General features: G+C 35.4%; 1 protein-coding gene across 1 annotated transcript; it reads right to left on the reverse strand.

The window, feature by feature from the left end:
• Nucleotides 1–673: 673 nt before the first annotated feature.
• LOC103977683 (putative NAD kinase 3) lies at nucleotides 674–22,254 on the reverse strand. Its single transcript, XM_009393264.3, has 11 exons — nucleotides 21,972–22,254; nucleotides 20,074–20,245; nucleotides 18,918–19,037; nucleotides 18,418–18,617; nucleotides 16,096–16,209; nucleotides 15,828–15,922; nucleotides 14,096–14,202; nucleotides 9,625–9,698; nucleotides 6,647–6,725; nucleotides 3,443–3,750; nucleotides 674–1,224 (listed from the first exon to the last, which is right to left on the reverse strand). The coding sequence occupies exons 1-11, from the start codon at nucleotides 21,996–21,998 to the stop codon at nucleotides 916–918; spliced, it is 1,605 nt and encodes a 534-aa protein (XP_009391539.2). The 5' UTR covers nucleotides 21,999–22,254; the 3' UTR covers nucleotides 674–915.
• Nucleotides 22,255–23,516: the final 1,262 nt, after the last annotated feature.

Below are 23,516 nucleotides of genomic sequence, written 5' to 3' on the forward strand. Positions count from 1 at the left end.
TAAGCTGGAGACAAGATGCGGCATTCAGTTGACTGTCGACTACGTGAGGTCTTTAGTTGCACGTTTCGTGGTTGTTCTAGCTGTCATTATTGTTGGGTGCTTATCAACTTTTTTGATTGTGTTGCCATTAGAGAGTGCTTATCGGCTGACTCAATTGTGCTACCATCACAGAGCGCTTTATGATTAATTCGATCATGTTATGAATATAGCGGAGTTTTCATGGATGGTCAATTTGATCATATTGTTGTCATAGTGGAGGGCTACATAGATAATTCAGCATGTTATTGTCATAGTGGAGGGCTACATAGATAATTCGAGTATGCTGTAGTCGTAGTGAAGCACTTCATGGCCTATTCGATTGCATTATCATCATAGTTAAGCGCTTGATAGCCAATTCAATCATATTACAATCATATTATTGTAGGACACTTTTGAGTCGATTGTATCATTATAGGGAGTTACTTCATGATCGAATTCAATCTTATTGCCATCGAGAAATACTTCATAGTCAAGTTTGACCACATCATTATGAAAAAACATGAATGCTTCATAGTGGGATATCGTCGAGAAATGGTTTATGATCAAATCTAATCTCGGAGAATACTGCTTTGTGGTTGATATGGCCATAGCAGATGATCTGGTGATCCAAATGCAAGCCAACGACATTATCAGATGCCAAACAGCTTAAATTTTATTGCTTCTTATAATCATCAGACTATTGTCACTTACATCTTCGATTTCTACAAGAAGATTTATGTTACGAGGAGTTTAGTAAAAAGTCTGTTAAATATCATAATATAAACAAATACAGATATAATTCTTGCATACAACATTCAGAAAAATCGCTTCAACAGCCATGCCTTACAGATTATATGGTATGAGATAGGCTTCAAGACAACTCTATGGTGAACAGGGCTATCCATCACGGGGACCATCGAACGACTGACTCTTCCGCAAATTCCAGTGAAGGCCTTCATGGATGCTCCGGAGGAAATCGTTCGTGGAATCAACCAAACATGCTGTAGGTACAGGCCAAGTCGCCATGCTGCAGATGAGTGCATCACCAGGGGCTAATTGTTTCCTGCCCTTGCCATCAAAAGATGCCCATGCATGTCCCCTACTGTTGAAAGGTACTTGGACTCGTAGAGTCACATACTCCGGAAAAATTAAGGGTCTAAATGACAATGAATGCGGGCAAATTGGCGTGAAAAGTATCCCCGGAACCTGCATTAGAAAACATTAAATTCAATAGCGGGATCATTAAGTACAATACAAACACCTCATCAAATAAGTTTGCTAGAAACAAAATCAATAGTGATTAATCTAGAAACTAGAGTATCTGTAGTTTTTGTTGACCAACAATGCACACATATTGTCTCAATCAGTTGATAGAGTAATCTAGCATATTCAAAAGGCACATTTATCTTAAACACAAATGTGGTCGCTAAATATTCTTCGCTTTTTCCAAATTCTTATCAATGAGATCAAAGAAAGGAAGTGACATCTTGAAAAATGTAATGACAAATAACAGGGAATTTTCTTACACATGGGAGTGCCACTGCCATCTAGTGTTTGTACTCTATCAGCTGAAAAGGCCATGTTGCCAACAAATGGTAAAAAGAAAAGTTTAGCTTTGAGATGTCATAGTGGATACAAGAGCCATAAACCAACTCTTGTTTCTTCTAAACAAGTAAGCAATCATCACAAAGTTGGATGTTTTATTGTTCTCAAAAGCACAACCAAGTAGCTCAGAAACATAACTTTGCAATTCACAATGGGAATTTGATGTGCTATGGACAAAATATGGATAAAAATGTAGAGAAGCACAATAACCCATTGTGATTACACAGTAAAATAAAATCCTGCCTTGTTATGGACTCTGTAATGACAAAGTTGAAATGTGGAAGCACCATTTCTTTTATCCTGCCTTATACACATGATTTGGTGCTTCTACATTTCCATTTTCAGAATTTGACATTCTCTTCTTTCCCCGATTTCGGGAGCCATAGACATTCTAATTTATTCTGCTAGCCTAGAATACAGTTCGAGATAATTTCACTATTCTTCTTTGTTGGCTCAACTAAAAGGCCACAAGTTGTAGGATTTCAAAAACTGAAGTTCTTCTACTAATGAACTGTTCTAGACCTACTTCCATGTGAAATTGTTTACCCAAATTTGTTCCCTTTTCCCTTTTTATGGATTTACCTCCAAGATCTTTGAGGTGTATTTTGCCTTCATTCTTTTTTTCTCTTGTTGCACCTTCATAGTTCCTCCATTCCCTTGATTAAATGAGTTTCAAATCAGCTATTGACCATCTGTTGCATTAAAAAAAAAAAAAGGTTCCGGTCCATGTAGTGGCTTTTTATGAAAGCCCAACAAAATTACTATCATGACTCAAGTCGATAGGTTAATTAGCCTATCAACTTCGTTTGACCGAAACAACTGGTCAAAATGCCTAAGCTAAAGTTAGTAATAGTACACTCATCAGATCCTTATAAGTCAATCTTAATCTTGTCCACTTTTGATGTGAGACTAATCAAAGTGTTACAATTACAACCATATAAATGAAATAGTACCCTTTTGCCAAAACAGAAAAAAATAAAAATTAGTATGGGCTTCTCTCATGCAAACACCCATCCTTTTAGCATCAATATGTCCACTGAAGTTTGAACCTGGAGAGTCTCATCAGCACAAGCAGTCCCACTGCCTTCACCTCCCACAATGACTGTCGTTGTGCAGTTACCTCCACAACCTTGACTACGGTAATCATGAGCACTACCACCACCATCACTATGATTGTCACTAGACTCACTACCACCATCAATTGTCATAAGTCATAACTTGCTGCTAGCAAGATCAATACCATTGTGGCTGCCGTCTGGCACCACCACTAATACCATGACTGTCACCACCTTCAATATTGCAACCAGCACCATCACCACAAATTGAAGGATGAGAAAAATGTTGAGGAATAATAATTTTCTAATTTAAAGTAGGTACCATTCTTTATTTCCTAAAAAAAAAAAAAATTAAAAGAAATGATGGAAACCGTAGATGAAAACTAGACAATTATTTTATGAAAGCAAACATGCTATTAGTTACTCTCCATGCAGATGTTAATATTTGTCGCTTCCAGAATTTCAAATGTGATAAAACAACAAAATTAATGACTGCCAACATGAGTTCGACTTTGCCAAGACATGTCCACCTCTGTTGTGACTTGTGACGACTTGAAAAAGAATAAGGATTAGATTCAATATACTTATGATCAAGCTACTGATCTAACAATCTCATACTTTTAAGTGATTCCATTTAGCATCATACACCAAGTCTTCATCTACTGTCAGTCTGGGTAAAACCAAAGGAAGCATATCTATTTCGTATAATAAAAATGTCTAATAAGGCAAGTCATATAACACAAACAGAAATTAAACATATATACCTGTGGATGAACCATTGAACCTCCAGCTGCTAATGAATATGCTGTGCTTCCAGAAGTCGTCGATAAAATTAATCCATCCCCTTGTACACATGTAACAAAGGAGCTGTCGCAATAGCATTCAAGAAATGTAAGGTAAGATGACATGCCACGGTCAATTGTTACTTCATTTAGAACTAGAATGGGCTCCTCAGTATCCAGTTCATCTTTAGCTGCTTCACGGATCACATGACACTGTAATCGATGACGCAATGTGATACTAAAAGGTCCCTTTAGTATCATATCCAAACAATCCCGATAATTTTCACTTTCTAAAAGATGTTAAAGATCACGCGTAGCATGTTAGCATGAAATATAATTGCTTAAGACACTAAGAAACATTTATCTTAAAGCTACATCTGCAGAAAGATATCAGTATTAATTCTCCACTCAACTAGCATTCTTGGAAACTAAGATCCTAAAAACAATAGAAAAATACAACATTGTGCGATTACTTGGACAGCTCTAAATTTTTTAGCTAAGTCAAAAAAATGATCACAGAAGTACAGATCACAAAGAATTCGATGGAGTGCATGAAGGTTGAGAATACAAGGTAATGAATAAAAGAGGCTTGATTTTAGGTCTTGATCTCATTCTGATAAATATTTGCTTCAAGAAAAAAGACGAGCATTTGAGTGCTTATAAGAAAGGACACAACATTAGCTAGATATACTTTTTTCTCTCTATAAAGGTATATAAATATATACGTTACGATTGTTAGGTTATACATAAAGAAAGTAAAAATATCAATATAAATTAATTGTATTAGACAGTGTTTGCTGTACCACCCAATACGATATGGTATGGGCAGTATGTATCAGTCCGACAAGTGACTGGCACATAGACCTCCCTAAACCGGGCTACTTATATTTGGGTATCTCGTATTGGGCAATACAGGGTCTATATCGGGTGGCACGATCGACCATTACCGACTTGTACCAGTCGATAATGATCGAATTTTGACCGTTACAGATGGATGGCTGAGATTTGATCCATTCCAATAGTCAAATTGACCATTTGGAACCATCTGAAAGGGTTTTCACTCTCTTTTACTCTTCAACTCTCTCCAACTCATTCTCAAGCACATCTCTCTCATTGTTATATTTTCACCCTCTTCAACTTAAGCAAAGCTACGATTTGTGGATTGGATCAAATTTGGTAGGGAGATTTAACAGTTAAGTTATAAGAGGATCACTTTAATCACGAGGTATGCATTCCCTTTCTAGATTTTTGTTTATTTATGAGATGATTAGCCCTGTTCTATGTGGTTAATATTTATTAAGTTGTTTGACATGTTTATGATGGTAGAATAGGGTTAATTGCAGAGTAATTAAGGTTTTTAATGTTGTGATTAATGGGTTTAATGCTGACTTATTTGAAATTAGACACATATTGGGTGAAATCTACAGATTTAAAGAATATGATGGTGATTTACATGTTTATGATATTAGAACAGGGTTAGTTAGGGATTAATTAAGGTTTTTATTTCTACGATTAGTGGATTTAATGATGATTTTATTGAAATTTGACCCATATTGGGTCAATTCAAGGTTTTTAATGATGTGAAGCTTTTTCATATTTTTCAAGTAACTTTTGAGGTTTTTTGGGCCTTTTTTGCTGTCGGCATGCCCCGCCATACCAACACTTAGCACGTCGATATGAGGCGGCACGTACCGTGTTGCCGGTCGACCGGTACACCTAGTCTGAACGGTAAGCTGAACCCTGATATTAGATACATACTAAAAAGACAAACTAAGAAAAGATGAGAAAGTAGTTTTATTAGAACTAGATAGTCAAATTTAAAAAATAACAATATGAATTTTTAAAGTGAGATGGAGAAAAAGCCTGAAACTTCAATCGGAACAATAATAACATAAAGACTTTGATAACCACTAAGATTAGAAGTATAGAAAAGAGAATCCTAACAAGTCTAGTGGTAGGGTTCTTCAAAAGAAGGTTGGAAATTGACTAGTGAGTGAGAAGTTCAAAAAGAAACCAATAGAGAAAAGCATATATATATATAAAACATAGGCAAACAATTATGAAAATAAAAATTTTGAAATACATATAAATAGCAGCCAAAAAGGAAGCATAAAAGCTATAAGATGACAAAATACATGGTCCATGATAGTCTGTATGGTAAGCTAGGTGCTAAGGATGGGAATCATTGAATTATCAAGCTACATAAAGAAAGAGCAAAGTTTTAGGTGATATTAGATGCACAAAAGAATAAGACGAGAGATCTTGCTAATGATATGAAACATCTAAGGAAAGATGGAGGTATTATTTCTATATCTAACTTAGATTTAGAGATTAAAAATAGTGGTCAGTTTAGAAGTCACCGACCTATTTGTAAAGTAGAGCAAATGAGATGAACCATGCTTTAAAAATTGGTGAAAATAAATAGTAGTATAGCCCTAATGGTATGCCTATTAAGATATGGGAGAATTAAAAAGATTAAGAGGTAGATTGATTGACTAATTTATATAATAAAATTTTTGAGACAAATGGTGTGATAAAATGAGGTGAAGTGTTTTTGGTACCAATATATGAGCTCAAGTATTCAAAGTTGTTATAATTATAGAGAAATTAAGATAATGAGTTACACCATGAATCCATAAAAAGGACGAATAAAAAAAGAATAGGTTGCAAGATGAGTCATTTCAGAAATCAATTTGGTTTTTTGTCCAGAAAATCAACCATATAAACTGCTTGTTCATTTATATGATTGATGGAAAAAAATATAGAAAAAAGATTTACATATAATTTTATGTATACACCTAAATGTTATTATTCTGTCAACCCATGAAACAGCTTAGCTTCATTTGACAAATACACTTCAAGCTATTATGTTAATTATTTTAAAATTATTTTAAAATGAAGATTATGTTGACTAATATGTTTGAGTTGTTTATGGTTGATGTTCTGAATTAACTAATGATCCTTGAGGTTTTCTCTGTCAATATCTTTGCTTAAATTAGTGCCAAACTATATGATCATATCATAGGATCCATGGAAACTGATCATCAAACCACATGCTATCATATTGAAAGTAAAGGATTGTTTAAAAACATATAACAATTCCTTTAGCTCGGAGTCAATATGAGGTGCTAAAATTACAAAACACAAAAAAAAATCATACTTTAAGAAAATATAGTATGTGGATACGAAAAGGTGTCATAAACCCCAAAGATCCTAGGGAAAATGGCACGAGAGGAGGAACAGGTCCTTTAAACAATGATGCTGCCTGCAGCAAGAAAAAAATAAAACTGAACTTTAGGGCTTAATAAATCATGTTGCATATGAAGCAACTGATTAGTAAATTACTAAATTGTATCTACATCAATTGACAATTGAAGATTCAACCTCATGGATGAAAGCAAATTAACAGTGTTTATTGTCTAAAACAATATTGTTGAAGTATGGTATAATAAATTTAAATCTAGCCATGAACGAAAAACAGATCTCAAATGTGTAAATCAGATAATATTCAAAGTCACATTTACAACAATAGGAGACAGATAAACCATCACTAAGCTTTCATTTTTTGAGGCAAAATAAACATGGCTTGTCTTCTTGTTTCTTGTTTAGACTATGAAATAAGGATTATAAAAGATTAAGGAAACAAACTAAAGAAGGTAGAAGTAAGAGAAGAGTTAGGTTCAAGGATGCAGTTACAAGCAATAACACATCCAGAACGACTTTGATCCTAGAGAGAAATTCATTATATTACTTATATTGCTTTCCATGTTTGCTTAAAATCAAGAAAAATTCTGGTAGAAAAGAAACTTCTTGAGGATTGTTGAAATTTCATTTTAACAAAATAATGCTACCCCATTTTTACGATCATAAGAAGTTTGACATTATATTTAACTAGCTTTGCTACATATGCAAAAGATGTTAAGCTTTATGCCAATTCTGCAGATACATATCAATGAAATTGAAGTCTAAAACATGTTTTTGTGGCGAAGAATTTACTAAATAAAATGATGATATGTGAAGAAAGAGTTGAACCACAATCCACAAGGATCCATTAATCTGTCTATTTATGTTAAATGCACTCTCATTTGTTCAAGCTCTCTAACATCTTTGTATGAAGATTGATGATGCAAGCATGCAATTCAATCTGAAATTTTCCCCAAAGCTCGAAACTAAGTACAATATAAGGAGTATGAGTGAAGTTATTGCATTTATTTCATTGATTGTCACCAATATCATTCCTTACAATTAGGTTTTGCAAGTCAAAAGAACATTGAGTATCTTGTAAAATGTTCTGAACACAACAATAATTTCTGAATATTATCATTATTAATGATTAAAATCTCAATTCAACACCGATACGGGTTATCGGTCTAGCCTGCACAGTACTGACACTAGACTGTACCAACACTAGAAGCACCATATGAAACATTGTTTTAACGTTTTTCCCTCAATATTGAATCAAAATATGTTTTCAAATCCTAGTGTAAACCATATTCCAGGAAAGCATACAAAAGGACCTTCTAAAAATACAGTCAGTTTGAAATAATTCATGTATTACAAATATACAATTGAAAAACTAGAAAGTGATAACTTATTAGTGGATACTAACATAAAAAATATTGTCATGCTGGAGTTGTAGATTGATCTAGGTTCATAATATGAGCTGCTTGGAGATTGACATTTCAATTTCGAAGAATCTATGCATGAGACCAATCATAGAGAATTTGACATTAATATATTGTCTGCAACTATTGACTTAAAGCAGCAAATAGCAATGGTCGTAACATCTTAGCCACCAAGTGTTTTGAGGTGGTAACCACTAGTCAGCATAGTGGAGCAAAGTATCGTTGCTGCAGATAATGATATGGAAGTATTGTTGCACCATATGACCATAATAGTAGTCGAACAATAAAATTGTCATCATTATACTATTGTTGAGTCATATGACAGATTCTGCAAAATTCAATCAATTACCGACAACTATCTTCTTCCACCTTCCTTTGTCTTTCTGACTATAAATTATTATAGTGGATGATCTGATGCTACAATCATCATCTTGTAAGGCATAAGAAATATACTACTGCACAGTCCATACTTCACTTCTATTATACCTATGTAGCAGGACAACGTCCTTGGTTGTAGCCACCATTATCAGTTATTTAGTTACCATCTACCTCTGTATCATCATCGTGAACCTTATGAAGACCAAGGTTTGCCGTACCGACTGTACCACCCGGTACGGGCGGTACGTACCGGTCCGACAGGCCAGCGGTACGCGGACCGCGCCCGTACCATACCGAGACTGTAGCAGTGTACAGTAGCACTGTAGCAGTGTACAGTGCTCGGTACACGTGAGTGTACCGCTCGGTATACCGTACCGTACCGATACCGAGCCCGGGTCGAAACGCCCGGTACGGTATGGTACGGCGAACCTTGATGAAGACCAATTCAAATAAAGGTCTCATCATCGTCAAATTATTGCTCATCGTGAAATCCATTTGGTTAACCGAATACCATGAGTGCTTTCCCTTGTCATGTTGGCCAAATGATTGAAACTGACTAGCTGTCCCTAAGCCCATAAAGGAAAAGCTTTGAGCCCAACCACATCCTAATATCTAGCATTGGTCCTCAGAGCAAGCAGACTTGTCCTATTGATCTTCCTAGTACTCAATCTAATCTAAAATAGACTAAGATGAACATCAAGATATCCTACCTTGTCAAGGGGTAAATCAATCTAGCTCTCTTAAGCAACAAGCAGGATATCCTTACCCAAGATTGCAACACTTACATTGAGTACCTACCATGTAAAGCATTATTATACTCGGTCATTATTGCTAGGCATATCAAGCCTAATTTCTCTTTCTAGCTGAGCATAACAATACATGCTAGATATTGCAACAGACATATGTTTGTAATCTGGTGTATTTTGTAATAAAATTCAAAAATAAAATATCTTCAAACATGAAAGCATCACAATGCTGCTTATAGTAATCATAAAATATAAATACAATGCAACCATTACACTCGATCAATTGAAAGTCACAAAGAATAAGAGTTTCATAACAAAATGATTGCTTCTGAAAAATTGCAAATATACAATAATGACTCCAACAAACAACAAGAAGATATGTTAACCAGAAGACTAGGTAATAAAAGATGCATACCCATAGAACTGTTCCATCACCACCAAGTGTTACAACTAGATCAACCTTTGAGTGCAGATGCTTTATTTCCTCATCTACAGTGATGCTTTGGTTAGATGGTTTTCATACAATAATATGAAAACAATTACATTATAAACATCTGTAAACACTGAGATCTTCCAACAAGAGAATATGGAACATGAAACACTGATAATCTTGTTTTAAAGACAGCTTAAATTTGCATTTTCTATATTATTCACATTGTACAAATCATAAGAATTAAGATCTTCATACAGATTAAAAGAAAAATTTTATAAAATAATTGTGAAACCAACAATGCTTTATGGATCTAGGTGTTGGGTAGTTAAGAAACAACATATACAAATAGTTTGTATTGTCGAAATAAGAATTGAAATGGAAGTGTGAAATTACTAGAAAAGATAGGAAAAGAAATGCTTCTATTCGTGAACAACAAGATATCATTTTTATAGAGGATAAGATGAGAGAAATTTGTTTAAGATGGTACGGGCATGTGCTTAAAAGACTTCCAGATACGATAATAAAAAAAAATGAAATGATTAATGCTAGTGGTACAAGGAGAAATAGAGGAAGACCTAAAAAGACTTTAATAAAAAGTATAAATAAAGATTTAAGTACTTTGAACTTAACTAAACATATGGCTTTTTACAGATCTCAATAGCGACAAAAGATTCATAGAACCAACCTCAAATAGTTGACACTTACGGTTTTGCTGTTGTAGTAGTTATACACATATAACTAAAACGAAATGTACCGCAGCCAAAGGCTGACATAACTTTCAAATATGTTTAGCCAAAGCAAATACCAAAATAAAAATAAAAATTTGCAGAATAATTTGTTCTGGATAAATAAAATAAGACGTTCAAACAGTTTATCAATCCAGAAATTGTTGTATCGCTAATGTAAGGATAGAGAATAATTTTGAAGTATCATCATACCAAGCCTTTTTAAACAACTATGGCAATAAAAAATTCATCTCATATGCCTTCACTAAGTTGAGACTTCAAACCAAGGTTCTTAATTTCGTACTGTACTAGTGTTTTGAGCTTTGCTTAATATGATATGGTACGGGCATACCGAGTGGTACACCTAGGTGTACCGCTCGATATATATATAAGGCGTACTGTCACGACCTTAACTGGAATTGCCTAAGGTGTGAGGCACCCTTGCGGCCCAAAGACGTGAACTTAGCTTGCGTTGCCTAAGTCGCGAGTTACCCTTGTGGCAAAGACGCGAACTTAGCTTTCGTTGCCTAAGTCACGCTTCGCCCTTGCGATATTGCTCCGCAAGGATCAGCCCACTTTGTAACCTCTCGCAAGTCCTGAAGGACCTGTAAAAGAGAAAGTTGGTTAGTTCGAAAGAACGAGCAATGGACAAGTCCCGAAGTCTCGCAAAAAGGGAAAGCTTTACAAGCAATTCGACGAACACCTTGTGTGCACAAGAGAAAAGAGGGAGAGGGAGAAAAACAAGGCTTTCAAGGATGAACAAACAGCTGCAAGCCCACAAACAGCCGCTCACCTGGTCCCAGGCGCGAAGACAAGTTCTCGTAAAGGTCACGTGCGAACTTGCGAAAGAGAGTTCAACGCCCGGTATATAACCGAAGCCCCATCCAGCCCTGTGCCACCCGGGTGGTTCTAGGGATCTGAGATGGCTGACATTTTGGTGAGCGGAGGCAGTTCTCCGCAACCCTCCCGCGGCACGCGAAAACGGAGCTGTTTTGGGCTGTTTTAGGGTTGTTTTGCTTTTCTTTTTCTCAGCTAATTTAGAAGCCAAGTCAGTTAACCTTGAAGTAAGTATCCAAGTCAGATACTAACTTTATATCTGATTTTATCAATTAAATTTTACAATCTTTTAACTTAGTACATGGATATATTTTATGTTTGTAAAAATATTACTTTTAAATTTATGGTTTTTATAAGTTTATGATTTTTTTATGGATTCTACAAATTTTATGAATTTCATAAAAATTTATGGATTTTTTATAAATATTTTAACAATATAATTTTTTCTTAAATTTTTAATTCAAAATAGTCGATTTTTACATTACAGTTTTGTCGAGAACAAGATTTCAAATGCGAATCAAACTTATACATACCAAAACATGACCATATATGTTGGTGTCAATAGTTCGACCAAGAACCAATACATGACCACATATGTCGGTGCCACTTGGTTATTTTATACTTTTTATTATATTTCCGATAATACCAAAAGGTACAAGCCAATGTTCACTTGTTATACCAATACCATATGGTCCAACCAGCTGCTGAAATTATTATTAAATTAGAATATAAAACATAGTTAAAGCTTCAAACTTCATACTTCATAGTAAGGTATGCAATATCGTACTGTACCGGTGTTTCGAGGTTGGCTCGGTACGGTACAATACCAGTGTACCAAGCGGTACACCCTGATCTACCAAATAATTTTATATATTTTCTTCATCACTGTAGCACTATAGCAATGCTACAGTGTAATACTGTAGCACTGTAGTGATATCGGGCGGTCCACGTACCGATATGTCATCGGACCGGTATGTACCGCCCGTACCAGGCGGTACCATTCGGTACTGCATACCATGCTTCATAGTACTATATACTGAAAATTTATTATATGCTGCTATCTAGAAGATTGAATATTTTTTTGTCCCTTAAAAGATCCTTATTTATTGAACTTTATGAATTCTTGAATATATACTCTCATGTCCAATTACACCAATAACATTACCAAGCTTGGTTAAACTTGACAAATGAGAACCTAACAGCTTAACCTGTCATAAGACCACTCTAGAACTTCTAAAGAGAGTGAAATGAAAATTCTACATCAAACATGACATCGAGGTCTCTTCATATCCATTTCCATTCTCCTCCTACTAGTTCATTATACTCCAATTACAATAGGCATTGCAATGAGATGAAGACGAAGACCTAATAAAACTTTGTTAGAGGAAACAAAAGGATCTTATGGCCCTTAGTTTGACTTTCACTAATATTATTTTGCTCAATTGAGCCCAATGGAGAGATAATCCATGTAGTCGACCATAAGTAATTAGGCCCAGAATTCATCTGGCATCTCAACAAATGATTACCAATTTGGAACCATAAATGACAAGTATGTTTATCTAATCAAATTTATTGTCATTAAGACATACCTTAAAAAACATAGAAGAAAGCCTTCCTTGCTTTACATGTATGATGCATTCTACACTAAAAATTAGCTCTCCATAGTGAATATGATTGTTTATGTTCCTTTCATTTGTCTATCCTTGGAGTTGGATCGAATACAGTTTCCCTGCTACATTTGACCAATCAACAGAGAATCTAACTCCTAATCCATTGGATCCATGTTACCACAATCTTTAAGCCCTTCCCCCGCAATCATTATGACTTAAAGTTCTAATTAGTTAAAGAATATAGATATAATGATTTGAAGTTTATCTAACCCAGCCTCACATGGGTCTATGGAGCATTTGGGTCCCTTATTTCCAATTTTGTTCATAAAATGAGGTTGTAATCTTTATGATTTGCTACTTTCCTATTATTATCTATCCCTTATTTCTATGATGAAGTGATTGGACCACTCCTTTAAGTTAACTAACAAATTTTCTCACCTCAGGTCTACCTTTTCTAGACATGAAGCTAATTTCATTAAAATTTAAATGATCAAGGAAAAGATAACAGAAGATAAGCTGTCTTTGTACTTTAATAAACTAGACCAACAAGTCAAAAAATATGCTTCTAACTCCTCTATATATGATGTGTTTGATTGGAACTCAAACCAGTATAAGCCCATCTTTTGGAGAATTAATGCCTTTGTCACCACATCTCTTCACTACAAATGGAGAAACTTCTATAGGGTTATATTGGCAAAGATATAGGCATGGACTTTTGATGATCCAGGAGAACAGCTCAGGTGTATAATGGAATGTCTCGACTCCCGACGACTTTGTCAAACCAGTGAACTTCTTCCTCTCAGCTCGAGACAGACCCTACAACAGGAGCAACATGTTTGTCTGCTTATTCCTGTATAACTATGTTGCTACCCACACTAACATGGTTCAAGTGGAACTTGAAAGTCCTACTCCAACCACACTCCTCTTGCTACCATCAATGAAACCCAAGCCACATATCTCACGTGCAGAAAAGCAAGGGAGGTTTTGTCTAAAAGAAAAGAAAGCCAACAGACTAATAGTTGGGAACTTCAGTTCACTTCATTGGGAAAACTACCAGGGCCATTCTTGCCATGATGCTAGCCTTACAAATGGATGAGAGGGGCAACCAAAGCATGGTCGAAAAGAGGGAATCAATCTTGAATCAAGCTGCTGACCGTCAAAGCTTTATTTTCTATCCACAAATGTCTTTTTTCATGATTCAAACGATCTGAACAGTATAGAGTATCATACTTAACTATATCATAAATATATTATGAAAAAATCTGATATTGATACACATACCATTTTCCCATGTCTGGACAAATTCAAAGCAAGAAGCCTCTTTTGATAGTTCAGTTCTTACTCGAGGCTCAACAAAAACATCAATTTTCTTATGGTTTTTGAGCCACCTGCAAAAGTCATAATGAAAAATAATAAATACAATAATAAAGTGAACTATATGATGAGGGTTCAAGGCACGCAATTATTATAATTATTATTAGAGCTGGTTTTCTGACTTATGAGAATGATCCCTAGAAGAACAATAACTTAGATTTATTACATTTGACATCTCTATTCAAAAAGAATTTCTACAATTTTCATAATTTCAAGTACGTTTTTCCTCTTCTCTTGAGAACCAGACATTCAATTATCACATGCAGTTGGTCAAATGCACATTGTATATAGGTACAACCTTAACACAGTTATTTGTGGTCTAATGTACATCATCACCAACATAGTAATTATCAAAGATAAAGTGAATGAAGAAAGGTAAATGTTTAAAATGGATATCAAAAGGAATAAATGAATATGAAATCAAATCTTTGTTAAAAATTCCAGATATATATTTTACTATTTTAGAATAACATAAACTCTTAATTAAGTTTCGTACTAACTGATCAGTTCTTTAACCATACATTCCTCAACTGGAACAATTTTGTTTATTGACATAATGTTTGTGGGTTGAACTTCCATGTTTGTTCATGCTGATGAACCTAGGACATCATACTAAAAGTCTAAAACATCTTTCTCATGACCAAGTTCATGAAAACATTATGGTCGTTTGGCAACCTGACGGCCATAAATATTCCTCATATGTGATGACAACTTGACAAGCATCAAATATGTGGCAGAGATATGGCAGTAATGCACTCAAATAAATTATCAAATTTATGGCAGGACATCAAAAACTTCACATGACAAGATCACCATGAAAGATTTATAGGCCAAGTACATGTAAAAAGTGTTTTGGTTTTCTAGGAAAACTAAAAGTTACAGAAAACCCACTAACTAATTGAAGAATAACCAGTTTTCTTATATGATTAGTGTTCCTTTTTTTTCAATTTTGATTAGATATTTTACATCTTAATTAATTGAAAATTGGCAACTTCTTACCAATTTTCTGACTTCTTAGATAAATATCATTCCATTTTTCATTTCAGTTAGATTTTCAAGAACAACAAAAATCAAGTTCTCCAGAACCTTCTTCATATGTTAAGCCTCTAGCGCTGTTTCATCCCCAACCTAATTGTGCTTGTATTCAAACCTCAGCCGCCTTACACAACACGATTCCTGTTACCATCCACCATCTCCCTGCCTTAGTGACAGCCACATACTGGTTTTCGCAAGAATAAACACATTGTCTTTTCTTCTCAAGAAATAAACTGAATGTGGAGGAGAATATATGCTGCCAGTACAAATTGATCAAGTTGGCAAATGACAAACTTTTTCTGTTAACAACTTCAAACTTCTTAAGCAGTTCTACAATTTCTATGGATAACACAACTTAAAACTTCATAGTCTACTGCTGCTAGGAATGCATCTTTATCTGAAAGTTGTTATCCAAACAAAGAAATGCCTAAAATAGCATAATATTCCTTCAAACATCATAAGATGTTCACCTGTTTGGTAAAACATGAGCTTTTAACTAAGCAGAAAAAATATCACCATCACAATCTTATATACAACAGATAGGTAGGAACATTGAAAGGTTTGATTGTACAAGATGACGAAAACTGGTATTTATAGAACATACCTGACCATCTCAGCACACAGAATACGAACTGAGTTTGAATTTGGTTTTGTCAGAATGAGCACAGTCTGTGGATGTGTTTCCCATTTCAGCAAAATCTGAACATAAATTAGTTTAGTTAGATTACTCGTACAAGACAAAGAATAAACAAACTCAGTTGCTGATTGTGTGCTGTAAATTCAAGATCATCAAGGACTAGAAATTTATGATCTGGAAGTAAACATCTTTATAGAAATAAGAAATGACTTTCTTAAAGTGAAAGTCATATTACCTGCTTACTGCTGCGCTCTGCAGTTGTTATGTCTCCTCTTTCAAAAGAGACAACCTCATGCTTTTGCTGGCCACTGTTATATCCATTACATCCCCATGAAAGCCTGAATGATGCCTGGAATGTACAAGAAGTTACAAATTTAATAAGATTATTTGTTAAGTAGGGTATTAGCACTAAATGACAAAGGATATTGGTGGCCAAAAGAAATAAGAAAAATAGAACAAGTTATGCAAATCTGCATCTAATCCTAATTGACATGTTAATCCTACTAATGAACAAAAGTATGTATTATAAAAAGTTATCTACAACTAGCTTAGAATTGAAGTGTTCATGCAAAACATAAATCCTAAATATGAAGCAGAGACATGTTCTATATGTAGTTTGTACTAAGCATGTCAATGCATGCTGGTGTTTGTTAGTATCGTCCTACCAAGCAAAAAAATTTCACCCATCAACTCACCTCAAATCACCATCACTGTTTTGCCACCACCAATATAGCTCAAAAGAATAAAAAGAGGGTGCAAGTCTAATTTTCCATGGTCACCAACACCACTACTTTACCTAACCACCACCTTACCTTCACCACCAGCACCGCAGTGCCATTTTACCTCCAGTGCCGCTACCAACATCTCTCTTCCATGATCCATCACCACCATTCAAAGAAGTTGAAGCTTGCAAGTTAGTTATTTAATTATTTGAGTCACACTTTTACACATATATAACTTTGTACATTATATAAAATTATAGGTGTGCAACATAATGTTGCATATGTGCGATATAGTTGCATACACAAATAGTAAAAACAATTATGTTGAATTTTTCTTCTAATTCTTTTAGTTTGTAAAGATATTTTCTTTTTTTTCAACTAGAAGATTATGAAAATAGTGCTGGCAGTGCCCATAGAAAAGCCCAGAAAAAAAACTAGAGAAATCCTTTTTTCACCTATTAAATTCTCTTCTATTGTGTGAGATAATAGTGGTTAATAGTCATAATGGTGGATGCGAGACAGTGGTGGAACCAAGGCAGTTCAGTGAAAATAAATCAAAGGAAAAAGGTCCAAAAACCTTTTTCAAGAGTGAGAAGACAGAGACAGTGAATTGGTGATAAAGGCAAGGCCATGGTGGCAGTGACCATGGAAGTCATGTACAGAGAGGGGGAAAATTGAGAAGAGATGTAGCTCTTCTTTAATCTCCCTATTTCTTTTGTTTTTCCCTGGTTGGATGGCAAAGATGTCAAGTAAAAAGATGAAGAGAAGATGAGAGGATAAACAAGAGCTCCTTTTTTTTTTATTTGTTTTCCTCCCTTCTTTTGGGTAATACCATGAAAGTTGTGAAATGAGGCTGTGTTGGAAAGAGATGGTAAGGGTGGTGAAAGGTGAGATGGGAGTCATAATGACCATGGACAAGGATGTGTGAAGAAAGTAGAGGAAGGAAAAGGCAGAATTGAAGAGCTTCTCTCTCTCTCTCTCTCTCTCAATTACAATTTTATCATCTAAAATGATTTGATTGACCTTTTAAATTTGATGGTACAGTCATTGTTGCTATGAAAGAAAAAGGTGAACAAAGTTGGAAAGAAAAAAGGGGGGAAAGTAGCATTGTTCAACAAGAATCGGGAAAAGGATTTTTTCACAAAATAGACAAAGCTTAATGCAAATCATGAATTTAGAATGGTCATAAATGAGAATATGGTGACTATCCCCTACAACTTCACTCTTGGTGAAAACATTGCTTGAGCAAATTTATCTTCCACACAAAGACAACTCTATGGAAATACATTGTTTCATGCTTTATTAGGAACAAAGCTTAATAGTCATATACAGTCCCATTTTAGACATTATATTTGATTATAATTGTTGTAAGAAATATTAGTAAGATGTGATGGAAGAGAGGAAATATAGGGGTGATTTTATTGCACCGCCACCCCATTTTTCCTATCCTTTTTGAAAGTCCTTATGTAGACATTAAAGGTTAGAGGTGACAAAGTAATTATTGCCAAGCCAACACCTCATGCGAGAGGACCATCCATCACACTGACCATGACAAAGAGATGAGTTGGGTAATCCCTAGGTAGCAAGTTCTTGTTTCTTTTGTCTTTCCCTTCTCTCATTTTCCTGGTTTTCTTCTTAGTGGCATCCAATGCATGTAAAGCATTGATACATCACAACACATCCTTGGTATAAACCTTCATATAAATATTTAGAAGAAAGGCATATAAACAATAGAAATTGCATGATAGAATAGTTTAAGGCTTTTAGCAATGTATCTAACAGACAATATATGGAGAAAACTTAAGAAATAAACAGTAGATATGTCCCTGTTGTACCTTTCTGGTTACTTTCCTACCAGCAAATTTGTAGTTGGTATTTGTGGCTTCATCCTGAAGAATTTCATGTGAACAAATTCCATGCTTTCTGCAGCATCTTTCACTTTGTTCAATAGAAGGATTATCAACTTTTGTTACATCACATGAATTGTTCAGCCTTCCCTCTCCAGAGTTACATAGACTACCTTCAAATGTTGCTCCTGCAATCAAAAGCATTATCATAATGACTGATGCTCACAACATTTAAGAATAATATATTTTAAACCACTAATATGATAAATACCAACCAGTTTTCAATATCGTAATCAACTAATGATATTAAAGATTATCTTGATCATAATGATGTTGATAGTGATAACATCAAACTGCTTTTCCCACTATTAGGAATAGAATATAGAAAATGAATCTTCCCAAAATGCCATGTTCATGTAATTTTGATGGTTTACATACTCATAAATTACTATAGAGAGAACTTAAAAGATCCTACATCATAAACTAACCTTCATGACTGTTTCGCAGATTGCTTGCCCTTTCCAATTCATATTTATGCTTCCACTCGGCTGCCTCTACTTGTGCGGCAGCCTTTGCCTCAGCAGCTCGCCTTAATGCCTTTGCAACAGCTGCCAGTCACAAATTTGTCCAGTTTACTTTAGCAGTTTGTATTAAAAACCGACAGATGCCATACGACAAGTAATAAGATCAAACAGAACGCTAAACATCAAGTAAAATAAAAAAACCAACAAAAATTGCTTATAATCCTAACTGATCTGCACATGAAAAAGGGAACATGTATTTAAAATATATGATTTACTGAAACAATTTATTTAAGATCATGCTGATATTACAGAAGAATAAGTATTGATTGCAAAAATGTAAAAAGCTAATGATGAACGCACAGGCATATTAGCTTAAGAAAACCATAAAAATGCTCTTAACATAAAATTGATTGAAAGGAAAATGCTATATATTTATTATATAAAAAAAATTAACTCAAGAATACTGATTGGTTATTACCAAGCTAATAATTTAAAGATATAATTTATCCTATCTCTAGAAGCCACAACTAGATGTCACATAGCTGCACAGAAAATTGTGAGAAGTGACTAATTAATGGCACGACTTCCTCTAGCCCAATAAAACCTATTGAGCAGACTTCAAAACCAAATTAAGGATACAGAGGTGTCACTGTATCATGAATGATGAGGGTGATGAGGCATGGTAATATCATAAAAAGAAGCAAGCAAAAAAAGATTTACTTGTGTAAAGGTCAAGAAAGGGAGATAAATTGCAGCCCAGTAATGTTTATATGTGAAGGATAAAAAGGAAAACCTATCATCTTAAATCCCTAAAGCTATGAATTAAAAGAATACAAGCTAAGCAACAGAAAAGGAGAGGGAGGGTTCCACATGCAAGTGGGTAACAACATATCCCATAAAGGGTTACTATAGAACAAAACTTTGAAAACTGTTTCAACCTTCATTTACAATGACACAAAAGTTAATGACAGTTATAATATTAAAAATTGGCATCTGGTCAGTTCCACAGAAGAAGGCCATATAATCTTTTACCTACGTGTCATAAGCTAAGAAAAGAGTTGATCTTTTGTTGAGGATGAACAAGTTAAAAGTAAATATAAAATAATACAGGATGTCTTACTTCTCATAGCCTCTGAAAATTCAACAAGATGGTCATCGGTTGCCTTAATTGGTGGCTCATACATGTTTTCATGGATAGCCTTATCTGAATCCTGGTCATGAATACCATCTACAAAACCATTTTCCTTGGCATGTGAGGTAGCTCCAGTGAGGAAAATTTTATCATCAGAATCCTGTTACACAAGGAATAACAAAAAGAAAGTGGGTATAAAACACAGTTAAGATCTTATCAGGAATCAACAGAGACAAAATAGACATATGCATAGAGAAAGAGAAATGCATGTTGTTCATTACTTGTTAAATACCTGCAGAACTTCACTTAAAAATGTTTACAGGATAAAAATGTTAAGAGTAAGATTCACAAAATCAAACTTATGGTGTTAGACATCTTAAGTTCTGAACAAAAAAACGTTTTGCAAATTTGGCACACAGAGATAGTGGCTAAAACTGAACAATAATACATGAATTTACAGGAGACACTGATATTGTAGATGATACAGACCCAACGATTTAAGAGCTATAGGTTAATTCAGGAACTAAGAGAAGGAACGAATGCTAAAAAGCTTAAAGCTGCTGCTATAATTCAAGGCAACATAATGTAAATGTCAATGGGCCTTAAAGCATAATAGATTAGAGGGTACTCAAAAATGCATAATATCAAGATCCACATAAAATATCATTGTAGGTGCTTGAAAAGATGACATAGCCAAAAAAATGTAGCAATCCAAGGAAGAAAATTTGTCTTTATGCAGTGGAACAAACAATTGGTTACATAAAGCATGAGTAATATCAAACAGCAACAGGTATCACTTAGAAAATAAACAAAAAAATAGAGGGAAAAACTGAAACACAATCAGGGACCAGGAATCATCCATAAGGAAAAGCCTAGCTGAGAGATTTCAAGCTTCATAAGATAGTTTGCAAACTTAATGATGGATCAATAAGTCCTAAGATAGTAATGGTGAAATGATAAGATCACTCCTTTGTGATGTAGGTGACCTGGGTTCAATTCATAGGAACAACTTCCATGTTTACAAGATAAATTACATAAATACTATTTCGATTCCTCGTTGGTGGGCACCAAGATAAAAAATCCAAACTAATTTAATGTCACTTCCACTGTTCCACATACCTCTTAGGTGATTGGCCAACTCTAAATGCTTTTATTATAAGCTGCTGACAGAGAGCGTGCAGAAAATAAGATCTAAAGTCAATCCTAGACCTAATTAAACACATTTTGTAATAAAAACAAAAGGAGCGAACTAAGATCTTTCAGACATTACTTCCAAAATGATGTCATCATGAGTATATATCTCCAGTAACTACCTATGTTGATCCTATCATAAGCATCGGATGCTTCCCACTTCTCCTGACGAAAAGTTCCTTTTCTGGTAAATTAACTCTACTCGTCTTCATAGAGACCGTTTCTTGACATTGAACTCCTGTCTATCTTGGTCGAAGTTATCTTCTAATTGAATAACCACCTAGGAAGCGAGTCACTAAATCCAGGCAGTTTCTGAAGCATCCCTAGCAGATAACCCGGAATTTCCAGCATCTGACAATTGCCGAGCCATTAATGGTGGATGCAGCTACTAGAAGCCACAACTAATCCTCTATTTAGGCATTTCAGATAAAGTTATATCTTGTTCGACTTGAAGCGGTTTTCCTTGTTATCTAAACAAATATCATTGTAAATAAGATAAAGCATACAGGTTTTTCCCCATAGGATCATTCACAAAGACCAATTCCCCAGGCAGATGCAGAAAGAAAGAAACAATTCGCCACCAATTGGTATCCGAACCCGAACCCAAACCCTCCAGCGAATGCAAATCATTATTGATGGGAACAAAGTTGCTACTTCTACCAAACTGCCAAACGGATCCCGAATTAAGAGGTTACCTGTGGGATCAACCGATGGGGAGACATGGCGGGAGGAGGAGGGGGGGGGAGGAGGCAGCGTCAACGGCGAGATCGCGAGGGGATCCCGTAGAATTCCTCTTCCTCTCCCTCCTCCCTCGCTACTGATCTCCCTTTCTTGGATGCGGTGCGAAGGTGGAATAGGAGGAGACGACGACGCAGTAAAAATACCAGCGCGTGATGCCGCGTCTTCGGAACGGTATCTTTCGCCTGCGAATGAAAGAGAAGGCCAGGAGAGGTCTAGAGGTGAGGGGTTGAGTGTCGTGGGCTCCACACGGGATGCCTGCGTGCGGACGAGTGGGGGTAGTCGATGACGGACTGCCTCACGTCACGTGCTGCCCCACACACGCCGTCAACGCCGCGACTGCAGAATAAGTGGGTAGGTCGCTCTCGGTGCATCTCCCCAGGAAGGAAACTTCCGGATCTCATACCACCACTACGTCACCGTTCACGAGATATCGCCCTTCCGTTGACAACTAGCCAACTAATATTCTGTGGACCCTGCTTTGGACGGATGGGAAGTCTATGAAACCCTGGTCGGTGAATTGAACAAAGAAGCGGATTTCCTCACCTTCCGGTCTTCTTGGATGTCAGCAGCGGATAATAAATAGGGCGTTGTCTCGAGCTGCACGGGGCCGACGGTCCAAACTCCGAACCCGAATCGGTCTGCGCAAGTTGTATCCAACAATTACAAGTATTGACGAGCTCAAATTGAACCCGAGGGGTCAATTAAGACTACATTGGATCACAATTGTCTCCAATTAGATGGCTTTTTGTGGGTAGGTAAGTGTAGAGAAGACAGAATGGGAGTGGAGGATGTGGACTGGAAGAATGGGCGGGTGGTTGGGTCGATGGTTGGCGTGCTTTAGAGCGGCATTGATTTCTTCGGTCAACATGCATAATAATAATAATAATATCGTTTGTTGTGGGCATGAATTAATTGGTGGATGGAGAAAACAATGTGCCTCCTGACGTGGATAAAGGAGTCCCGCGAAAGATAAGTAAAAGGACCGCAAATGGTTTTTGGTTTTTGATGATCATAAATGCTTGCAATTATGTAGCCTAATTTTGTATCGAATTTGACCCATTTTTACCGGATAATCCAATAGAATCAATATATAATATTCAAAAATAATGATATCACTTCTCCCCATCATTCATTTATTCTTCTTCTAAAACAAACAAAAATTATGATCCCTAATAAATAAATGTATGTGTGTTTTTTTAGGATGAATTTTTTTTAAAAAAAAAATATTTTTTAAATGATGTCTCCGATTTTTTATATTGTCATTTGATGTCATCGGTTTTCTCTAGTGCTTCAATTTCTCTTTGTTATAGTAAAAATCGTTTTCTCTGGTTTATAGTATAAATCGTTTTTCTTGTAGTAAAATAAATATGAGCATATTTCAATGATTAATCCAAAGCACAACGGACATAAGAGAAAATGATATCACGGGTAATGATGAGGTTGAAGGGGAAAGAGATGATCATGATGGGACGAAAAGCAATATAATCAAAGTTACGAGA

This window comes from Musa acuminata, chromosome BXJ3-3 (genome assembly GCF_036884655.1).
Source record: "Musa acuminata AAA Group cultivar baxijiao chromosome BXJ3-3, Cavendish_Baxijiao_AAA, whole genome shotgun sequence".
NCBI lineage: Eukaryota > Viridiplantae > Streptophyta > Magnoliopsida > Zingiberales > Musaceae > Musa > Musa acuminata.

Bases quoted from the DNA above. Each gene is read 5' to 3' on its own strand.
- LOC103977683 (XM_009393264.3), bottom strand. From the start codon at position 21,998: ATGTCTCCCCATCGGTTGATCCCACAG. The intron at 19,038-20,073 runs GTAAGACATCCT...TGTGACTGGCAG, and splicing joins ATTTTCAGAGGCTATGAGAA to CTGTTGCAAAGGCATTAAGG. The intron at 3,751-6,646 runs GTATCCACATAC...AACATCTTTTAG, and splicing joins GGGGTTTATGACACCTTTTC to AAAGTGAAAATTATCGGGAT.